This window comes from Haliotis rubra, unplaced genomic scaffold (assembly GCF_003918875.1).
Source record: "Haliotis rubra isolate DU_JTF1 unplaced genomic scaffold, ASM391887v1 Scf663, whole genome shotgun sequence".
Classification (NCBI taxonomy): domain Eukaryota; kingdom Metazoa; phylum Mollusca; class Gastropoda; order Lepetellida; family Haliotidae; genus Haliotis; species Haliotis rubra.
In genome coordinates, this window is record NW_025767372.1 from 340,321 (window position 1) to 351,780 (window position 11,460).

Genomic DNA, 11,460 nt, shown 5'->3' on the forward strand with positions numbered 1-11,460 from the left:
TTGAAACTTTTAAACGGCCAATCAAGGATTACCTTACATGGAATATGACATGTAAGTCAAGATTACTTTTAAACGGCCAATCAAGGATTACCTTACATGGAATATGACATGTAAGACAAGATTACTTTTAAACGGCCAATCAAGGATTACCTTACATGGAATATGACATGTAAGTCAAGATTACTTTTAAACGGCCAATCAAGGATTACCTTACATGGAATATGACATGTAAGTCATGATTACTTTTAAACGGCCAATCAAGGATTACCTTACATGGAATATGACATGTAAGACAAGATTACTTTTAAACGGCCAATCAAGGATTACCTTACATGGAATATGACATGTAAGTCAAGATTACTTTTAAACGGCCAATCAAGGATTACCTTACATGGAATATGACATGTAAGTCAAGATTACTTTTAAACGGCCAATCAAGGATTACCTTACATGGAATATGACATGTAAGACAAGATTACTTTTAAACGGCCAATCATGATTACCTTACATGGAATATGACATGTAAGACAAGATTACTTTAAACGGCCAATCAGGATTACCTTACATGGAATATGACATGTAAGACAAGATTACTTTAAACGGCCAATCAAGGATTACCTTACATGGAATATGACATGTAAGACAAGATTACTTTTAAACGGCCAATCAAGGATTACCTTACATGGAATATGACATGTAAGTCAAGATTACTTTTAAACGGCCAATCAAGGATTACCTTACATGGAATATGACATGTAAGACAAGATTACTTTTAAACGGCCAATCAAGGATTACCTTACATGGAATATGACATGTAAGACAAGATTACTTTTAAACGGCCAATCAAGGATTACCTTACATGGAATATGACATGTAAGACAAGATTACACCCAAACGGCTAATCAAGGATTACCTTACATGGAATATGACATGTAAGACAAGATTACTTTTAAACGGCCAATCAAGGATTACCTTACATGGAATATGACATGTAAGACAAGATTACTTTTAAACGGCCAATCAAGGATTACCTTACATGGAATATGACATGTAAGACAAGATTACTTTTAAACGGCCAATCAAAGATTACCTTACATGGAATATGACATGTAAGACAAGATTACTTTTAAACGGCCAATCAAGGATTACCTTACATGGAATATGACATGTAAGACAAGATTACTTTCATGTCTCCCATAGTCTATGACGCAAGAGATGCTGCTGATGATTACCATAACTGAGATGGTGACGTCACCAAACGACTATTTCCCGAATATCTCATGCCATCTGTGAAATACCCAGTCATTTTCTACTACGTACGGTGGACCAATGTAAAGCATGTAACGATCGTGAGTCGTTTTAGTGCATTGAACAGAAACAAAATTTGACAAGAAAATAATTCCATCCAAACTTCACTTTATTTGATTCTCTTCATTACTAATGAGAAAACCTAATAGAAAAAGATGAAATCGGGAACTGAAACGGGTGTTACATATCCAGTCATTGGGTCCTTAGAGAAAGTTCTTAAACTGAGATTTTTAATATTGCATATTTGTCTTTGGGCCCGTGATGATCGTAAAATGCGACTAACGGGATTAGGTGGTCAGGCTCGCTGACTTGGTTAACACACATGTCATCGTATCCGAACTGCGTAAATCCATGCTCATGCTGTCGATCACTGGATTGTCTGGTCCAGACTCGATTATTTACAGACCGCCGCCTTATAGCTGGAATATTGCTGAGTGTGGCGTTAAACAACAACCAAACAAACAAACCACTTGCCCGCTCAATTGGACTTGCCCCTCCATTTGCCCTTGCCATCTTTCCCTTACTATACATGAATAAAAACTGCCACTAATACATCTATAGGTACACTATATACTCCCCATCAAAAGTTTAGACTCACTTGTGTAAATGTTGCCACTTACTTAAGTCAACTTTTCTAAACTAGATTTTGCAAAAATTTTCATACTATTTAAAGGTACTGTTTACACATGAACTGATGTATTGTAAAACAAATTGGTAACGTTGAAAAGATTATTGTCATGAGTTAAATGATGAAACTGAGTGAAAATTGACGAATTTTTAACAAGATTGTACACTACTACACAGCTGTTCACATGCACGATATTTGCACATGCTTTTTAGCAATTTAATGCATGATCCTCGTGCAATTCATCTGCATAAAGTTTGCAGTTGGTTCCCCCAAGTTAGTGGAGAAATTCATCTTCGATGTAACCACACATAGATGCATAACATATAGTGAGTGCTTTAAGTGAGTCTAAACTTTTGATGGGTAGTATATTACATCGTCATTCGCGCTTGCGATGTTCGCTGATTTAATCCCCTGAATCTTTCACATGGAAACTTCTCATCCGCTTTGAATTGACCTTTGCCCTTGCAATAGTTGCTTCGGAGAACCCATGAAAAGTATTGGACCTTTGAATGGGAAACTTTCCCCGACTCGGAATCTTCCTCTCGCTAGAGAAGCAATTAAAGCGAGGTCTTGGAACTGTATCCTCATTGCTTGGCTGAACTGTGGTTTCCTTTTTCATTGCACACTTCAAGGTCAGGATCATATCAAACATGCTGGTGACATTCAGGTTCCATCTGGCGCTTACCTCGATATGGGGGCAGTTCAATTTTCTAGCCATGCCGAGTGCCATGTCCGAAGTGATGATTCTTTTTTCGGCATTATCCAGTTTATTGGCAGCGATCAGAATGGGAAGGCTGACTTTTTCTGCAACAAATGAAGGATACATTGAAATTGTCGTTTCAAGCAAACCCTCGAGGGATGCGCAAATTCGCCAGGCTAGTGATCCAGCTAGGAGATGTCGGGATCGAGACCACCTGTTACCGGGTGTGCCTGTACACTTAAAAGAACCCACGAATCCGTTGGTACATGACCAGATGGTGGCTACATGAATACGTGCAAACACCTAGTTGCGGGTACAGCAACGTGCAGTGAACTTGGACAAAGTACTGTGACTATGTCCCAGTCCACCCAGCTGTGAATGGGTACCTCGTAAGGATGGGAAACAGATCTAGATTAACTTGGTGCGTCCAGTGGCTGCACGAGTCCTAAGCTCCTCAGGGAATTGAGAATGAAAATACGATGAGCCGTTGAGATTGACATCCAATGAGGGAAAAATCAAAGTGCTTTGAGCATGCATATATCCAAGGGATGGACTATAGCGCTATATAAATACACATGCTAATTATTACTTCACATGTGACCGGGGCGGTGGGGTAGCCTAATGGTTAAAGCGTTGGCTCGTCACGCCGAAGACCCGGGTTCGAATCCCCACATGGGTACAATGTGTGAAGCCCATTTCTGGTGTCCCCCGCCGTGATGTTGCTGGAATATTGCTAAAAGCGGCGTAAAACCAAACTCAGTCAGTCAGTCAGTCACATGTGACCGAAATACGTCCATGTGGATTTACCTACCTGCACACAATACAAGTGGTTCAAGCACCAATTATAAATTATGTGTGAAAAAAGCCTTGGTAGCAATAGAATAAAAGCATTTATTAATTTGTAGTTACAAGCAGTTTTTGGATTCGTTTCTAGGGGACTACATATAACACAGTTATTGGAATCAGTTGGAGTGAGTGAGTGTATTGGGTTTTACGCCGTTTTTAGCAATATTCCAGCAATATCACAGCGGGGGACACCAAAAATTGGCTTCACACATTGTACCCATGTGGGGATTCGAACCCGGGTCTTCTTCGTGACGAGTGAACGCTTTAACCACAAGGCTACCCCACCGCCCCCGGAATCAGTTGGAGAAAAGGCTAAGATGCATCTGAATCGTCCACTGAAAGACCAGCCTTTATACAAGCTTCAGAAGGTAATGCCATTGCACCGCGAGGCCCTACCGTAACATCAATCATTTTGCAAAAATGGTTATTTCACTTAATTTTGTCTTTCCTTAGCATTGATCTGTTAATAACACCCAATAACCCGTCTTGTGCTATAAAACCATGTTTAAGAGGTAAAAGTTTCTTTGATTGACACTTCATGGTCACACTCCTTTTTCCAAAAGATTTCATGTCTTGAAACATTTCTCGAAACCCCTAAGTTTCGGTAGTGCATGCAGTCTGCATGTGGTGACTTACTTCTGCATGTTTTGATCATGTTACAGTAGTTGAAGGCCATGTGGAAGGAGTGTATGTCGTCAAGGGCGTAGACTACGATGAACATAGTGCCCTGAGTTATTCGTAGAGATCGCATTGCCGGAAAGTCGTCTCCGCCGGACGTGTCGATGATCTCGACCGCCTGAAATAGGCCATCTGGAAAACAATTCGTTCAACATTTACCGTGTACTCGGATTTATAAGCAATCTATCGCAATTTATGATAACACACGCGCATGCACATGCATTTCTCCCTTTCCGTTTATATTTATAGCCTATGTTTTATGAAGTTCAGCAGTTAACAGTGGTACATATATAAAGAAATCGGTGTCCGTGAAAATCGTGTTGTGTCATTATTTTGTGGATTTCTTAACATGTAATATACATCTCTTTCCGTTTATACACACCTTTATAAACTCTTCAAAAAGAGAAACGCACAGGCGTTTTCAGCAGTTGATTTCGATATATTTTGACAGCAATCGTCATTAAGACAAGTCCTATGTTTGAATCCCGTTAATCATCTCGTGGTTGTTGTGTGTTGCGCACAAACACATCCAAAACTGTGTTTGTTAACGTTTGGCATATAAAATGAAAACGATGCGTGAAAAGTGCATGCAGAAAAGGTTTTCCACGTAATGCACGTACAATGTGTCGGTAACAGGAGTAGAGACATCGACTATAAAAAAGCCAAACCAAATTCATCATTTCATAACAAAATTTATGACGTGAACGAACCTCAAATATGCCAAAGTTGAATGCTACTGACTGATATATCGCCATTGAACGTTTGGAAGCAGGGGAGTCCCAGTTTGCTGTTGCAAGACACGTCGCAGATCGTCCCAGAGGTGGAAGACCAACAATGACTGCTCCTGCTTAGGTCCGATACATCCGGGTGCTTCACCTACGTCACCGATTCGCTATTGAAACGGACACTGCAAGACAGTTGCCTGTCTTATATACACTTTTATACGTTTAACACATTTCATTATGTTTTGCCTGGCGTTTCCTATTTGAAGAGTTTATATAAAGTTAACACACTGTCATTTTGTATGCCCTTTTTCGATATGTCACTTATTTCAAGATTTTTCTTGGTCGTTTCGTACCGATTTAACACCTTGGCATTTTATGGGCCAGGAGGGTCATCAACACAAGGGTACATGATCCAGTTCCCATTTACAAACTCCACGTCTAAACGTAAACGTCGCATGGAATTTAAAGGGCAGTTACTGTAATTGTTTGAGCAATGAAAAGCTGGTGTTGTTCTCGGAGACTTTGCACCGTCAGCTAAGCATACATTAGCACGGCATTGTTTCACTGCGGTTTAACCGATTTGCCATTCCTGCGTAGATTTTCAAGGGACAATGGCTCTTTGCACACTCCAGAAGTGTTTTTTCCCCAGATGCTTTGACCAAGATATCCGTGGTCGGGCTCTGTGCCTTCCCCTAGGGCAAGTCCCATTTCAAGTATGGCTGGTGTCATTACCGGAGGACGGCTGCCTGCGCTGCAGATTTAAAATGTGTTTTTCTCCTTGTTGTTTTGTAAACAAGTGGGGAACCTGCATAGCTGACGTTCAGTTCAGGGACTATAAATATTCCCCCATCTAGGCACATTATTATCATTATAACGATAAAATTAACAGAGAGACTCTTGAAGATCCGGGGTTGAATAGGTCTTCAGCAACCCATTCTTGCCACAACAGACGACTATGCTTGTCGTAAGAGGCGACTAACGGGATCGGGCGGTCAGGCTCGCTGACTTGGTTGACACATGTCATCGGTTCCCAATTGCGCAGATCGATGCTCATGCTGTTGATCACTGGATTGTCTGGTCCAGACTCGATTATTTACAGACCGCCGCCATATAGCTGGAATAATGCTGAGTGCGGCGTAAAACTAAACTCACTCACTCACTAAATTAACAGAGAAAAGTCTGGATTTACGTTGTGCCCAAAATCGAAAGAGATCCGATTTAATCTAACCTGATAAGACTTTATGCTTTAAAATGACCACAACTCAGAATCTTACCTACCTGGGTACTTAACCACCTGTGTATAGAAGTCCTCAATGGTGGGGGAGTAGGTACGGCGGTATGTTCTCTCTGTGAACTGTTGGATCAGTGAGGTTTTCCCCGCCGTGGCGTGGCCGAGCAGAACGATCTTGTCCAGCATGGTGTGAAGGACGACACTTCACTGGCTGGTGAAGCTAAGCGAGATACCTAATATATCGTAGTAACGTCCCGGCAACGGACTTGGCTCTGTGAAAAACATTTACTCACGTGTTTCAAGTGTGAATAATATAAGTGTTTTTATATCATCGTAGGATTGGGATCTGGACGGTGCTAGAATAGTATAGTTAACTGGCGTTAACCATGATGTATATATACTACTGTAGCATAAGTTATTTTGGGATTACACTTTCTTAGTAAAATTCAGATTCTAGTACTTTTGGGTTGGGTCCCATCCGGGATTCGAACCCACACCCTCAGAGTTAGGCACCTAATCGCCAGCCTGAATCTGGATGGGACTCAACCCAAAAAGTACTAGAATCTGTACTTTATTAATAAAGTGTAATCCCAAATATAACATATGTTACATTTGACCACTTTCTAAATGGCATTGTGTATATATACTACTGGAATAAAGTATCACTGCATTATTGCATGTTATGCCATTTTTAAGGCTAAAAGATAATAGCATGATTTGTGGGGCTTTCTGTTTAACTGTTGACATGATAATATAGAAATCTCTAAGATTTAACCCAAGGCATCGTGACACGCCCTTGAAAAGATGAAGTTTCAGAATTTTAGTAGCGTACGGGTCCACCATTGGCGTTGATGCAGGCTTGACCACGACGACGCATAGACGACACTAAGCGATTGAAGAAAGCTTTGGGAATGTTGTTCCATGTCTGAACCAACGCTTGTCCCAAATCAGCTGACGTCAATGTCTCATACTTGACTGGGCGTAAACGTCGCTCCATTTCATCCCAGCTGATACGGTGGCATCCCTTTATGGCTGATACGGTGGCATCCCTTTATGGCTGATACGGTGGCATCCCTTTATGGCTGATACGGTGGCATCCCTTTATGGCTGATACGGTGGCATCCCTTTATGGCTACTACGGTGGCATCCCTTTATGGCTGATACGGTGGCATCCCTTTATGGCTGATACGGTGGCATCCCTTTATGGCTGATACGGTGGCATCCCTTTATGGCATGGTGAGCGGGCTGGCTAAGGCGCCGCGCTAGTAAGCGAAAGGTGCCTGGATCGGCCCCCACTTGTGACCCTCTTGCTTTACCTCTGCATTCCACTTCTAAATGCCCTTCAACGATATAAATGCCATTCAAAGATATATTGTCTCAAAAACAAATATAAATGTTATAAGTAAAATGTGATAAAATATTTTATGGCTCTTCAGTGATTTCTCCCTCATTTTAGCCCCCCTCCCCCTCCCCCCCTTTCAGCCTCTCTTTCGCGCTTAGTTCCCAGGCAACATGGTCTCAAATTCCCGCTGATTCTAATCCACAAATCCCCTTCACAGTTCTTCTCAAGTATCCTAGTATTATATATACATATATAGGTTATTTCAACCACATTGTAGCTTTATACTCATCCATGTTTTGCTGCAAATTACTGCTTCGTATCTTTTCTGTTTCAGGTCATGTTCACATTATGCTTAGATAAGCAGAGCAGGTGACCAGTCTTGGGTTTGTATCATCAGCTGCTGCTTATCCCCTCAGAGTGGATCTGGGGGAACCATGCTTGGTTACGTTGCATTATCCACGGTTTATCCTCGCTGCGAGTTATCCTCAGGGGCTGAACCCGGCTGGGTTACCTGGCATATACATTTGTATATCACGCTAACGGTATTTTGGGTGGGTTCTCGTTTTACTAATGACCCGCCGGAGGTATAATTACCTATTGCTAATACTGTTCAAATGCTTGCTCTCTCTTGGTTACCCATAGAGAGCTACCGGTCAAGAAGCCCTATGCATTCGGGCCTGCGCTTGGCATGCTTATATATTATATACCACCTATCATATATATAATCTTTTATTCCTCCATAGTGAAGAGTTCAGAAAGAGACAATATTTATGCACTTATTTCAGGATTTTCATGCATATTTGAGCCAATATCACGTTTTATTAATTATTCAAATGCAAGAGTCACAATGAGTCAGTGGAACACAGCTTTGTACATCATGGTGATGTATTTTATCATAGAGTGGAAAACTCAGTCAAGTCTTCTTTGATCAGAGGGAAGTCGGTTGTACACGACAACAAGCACTCTGTAAGTTCATTTGGGTTCATGTTGTGAAGTTTCACGCTGAATTCAATTGGCCAATTGATTGTTCAAGTTCTTGGAAAGTCTGAGATATGGTTATCACTTGCTTGCCTCATGTGCTTCCTGAAGTCAGATGTTGCTGCCTTGTATTCTCTGTAGGACGTGTGTGCAGACCCATGAGGTTTGCCATCAGCAAGCCAAACACGACGCTTAGCAGTCATGTGATTATGATAATCATTCACAACTTTGTTCCAGTATGGTTTCAGAAATAACCTGAATGATTTCATTGGTAGTGTGTCCCTGCTGGCATGCAAAATAGTACATGTTATTGCTGAATAACATTCATCAATATCAGTCAATTCAAAATCCTCCGTGGGAGGTTTAATACTCCACAGCAGATGGGAAACAGCAAAGGTATAATCCTTCAACCTGACCTGACTTCTAGCTTTTTCCCAGGAGACAACCCTTCGTCCCTCTCGCGTGAGTGTTGGTAGACTGACTGACTGAGTTTGGTTTTACGCCGCTTTTAGCAATATTCCAGCAACATCACGGCGGGGGACACCAGAAAATGGGCTTTACACATTGTACCCATGTGGGGATTCGAACCCGGGTCTTCGGCGTGACGAGCCAACGCTCTAACCACTAGGCTACCCCAACGCCCGAGTGTTGGTAGAGGTGATGGCAGAGACAAGGTGCAGATGACCGGGTTGTGGTCAGACACATTGAAGGGGGCATCGTCTAAGATACGGGCACATAAAACATCACTCAGGGTCGTCTCAGCTTCTACGTTGTCACGTACTACACGGTTACCGTTAGCCCTGCCCGTATGCCTATTTTTACAATGTTACAATAACAAATTCTGATGTTAGTTTGTAAAACTCAAGCAAAATAAATACATGTATTTATGAATGTATTTTGGGTGACCTTTTACTGAATAACATGTCTGTCTGTCTGTCTGTCTATACAATGTATGATTCACTTAGTCGACCTATCCTCTGGCGTAGGTTGATTGACCATGCAGTAAAAGGCAACATGTTTCAAGTTTTATATGCTATTTACAAGAACGTCGCCAGCTGCGAGGAGTTTCGCAGGACGAATATATTTACAAACAACACCGTGCAGCTGTAATACTTCTCAAAGAAAAACAAACTCATGATAGTACAGTCGACTCTGCTTTTAGGAGAGATTTCTTATGGATGTGGAAAGGGTTTTGTCGCTTTTGTTTGCAATTAACACTTCAGAAGTCTTGTTTGTCAAAACAATGTAAAAACATGAATTAGGAGGTATGGCAGTTCCTAACCGAGATTGATAGGAGAGAATCTTGTAATTTATCTATTGCATCCTTTAGTTGCCAATGCGCCCTTGTAACAAACTTGGAAAACGCACAAATAAATGATTACAGTTTCTTCAACAACTTTTCTATCTTTCTGACAAAAATTATGCACTTTTTTCTAGAGTTTGTCTGTTGTTTTTATTGCAGTCCGCGTTAGTTTGATTCTTTTATGTCTATTTGTTTTTGTGTTAGATTCCATTCACCGGTGTCATTTTGTCTCAAACGGACTGTATATTCGAAATGATTCAGGGACTGGAAATTACATTAGTCCTTCCAATTGAGGGATGTCACGAACATGACACTAATCAATGCAATCTGTTTCAATAATCCATTGAAAAGCTATTTGATGCATGTCTTAAGGTTGTATTACCGAACACAATACATCGTAGCGCTGGTGATATGAGCCTAAGCTGCTCCTGGTCTAACAGGACAATGAATTGCTTTGCGTTGGTGTCTAAATGGATTAAATCCACGACTTGCTAAATACGTTCGTGCATTAACATGATTAATTTCACACAGAAAATCATTTTTTGAACTATCAAATTTCTATAGTCGCAATGTACTTGTATGACTTCGAACTATCTATGGGACGTATGGTTGATTCTGTGTGGGTGAGATGTAACGACAGAAGGGCGTCAGCGTACAGTAGCTGCAGATGTATGCATCATTCTTTGTCGGACGGTGGGTCGGACGATGTATCACCTCTGTCTGTGTCTTTCTGTGTACGTGTGTCTGTCTTTCTGTCGCTTCTGTCTGTGTCTTTCTGTGTACGTGTGTCTGTCTTTCTGTCGCTTCTGTTTGTGTCTTTCTGTGTACGTGAGTCTGTCTTTCTGTCGCTTCTGTCTGTGTCTTTCTGTGTACGTGTGTCTGTCTTTCTGTCGCTTCTGTCTGTGTCTTTCTGTGTACGTGTGTCTGTCTTTCTGTCGCTTCTGTCTGTGTCTTTCTGTGTACGTGTGTCTATCTTTCTGTCGCTTCTGTCTGTGTCTTTCTGAGTACGTGTGTCTATCTTTCTGTCGCTTCTGTCTGTGTCTTTCTGAGTACGTGTGTCTATCTTTCTGTCGCTTCTGTCTGTGTCTTTCTGTGAACGTGTGTCTATCTTTCTGTCGCTTCTGTGTGTCTACGTGTGTCTATTTCTGTCGCTTCTGTCTGTGTCTTTCTGTGTACGTGTGTCTGTCTTTCTGTCGCTTCTGTCTGTGTCTATCTTTCTGTAGTACGTGTGTCTATCTTTCTGTCGCTTCTGTCTGTGTCTTTCTGTGTACGTGTGTCTATCTTTCTGTCGCTTCTGTCTGTGTCTTTCTGTGTACGTGTGTCTGTCTTTCTGTCGCTTCTGTCTGTGTCTTTCTGAGTACGTGTGTCTGTCTTTCTGTCGCTTCTGTCTGTGTCTTTCTGAGTACGTGTGTCTATCTTTCTGTCGCTTCTGTCTGTGTCTTTCTGAGTACGTGTGTCTGTCTTTCTGTCGCTTCTGTCTGTGTCTTTCTGAGTACGTGTGTCTATCTTTCTGTCGCTTCTGTCTGTGTCTTTCTGAGTACGATGTGTGTCTTTCTTTCTGTCGCTTTCTGAGTACGTGTGTCTGTCTTTCTGTGTACGTGTGTCTAATGTGTTTCTGTCTCTTCGCTTCTCTCTGTGTCTTTCTGAGTACGTGTGTCTATCTTTCTGTCGCTTCTGTCTGTGTCTTTCTGAGTACGTGTGTCTATCTTTCTGTCGCTTCT

At 41.6% G+C, this 11,460-nt stretch overlaps 1 protein-coding gene across 1 annotated transcript; it reads right to left on the minus strand.

Annotated features, from left to right (window-relative positions):
• Nucleotides 1-2,339: 2,339 nt before the first annotated feature.
• On the minus strand, nt 2,340-6,302 carry LOC124257513 (ras-related protein Rap1-like). Its single transcript, XM_046691596.1, has 3 exons — nt 6,164-6,302; nt 4,119-4,292; nt 2,340-2,740 (listed from the first exon to the last, which is right to left on the minus strand). Exons 1-3 carry the CDS (start codon nt 6,300-6,302, stop codon nt 2,340-2,342), a joined length of 714 nt encoding a protein of 237 aa, XP_046547552.1.
• Between the last annotated feature and the right edge of the window lie 5,158 nt (nt 6,303-11,460).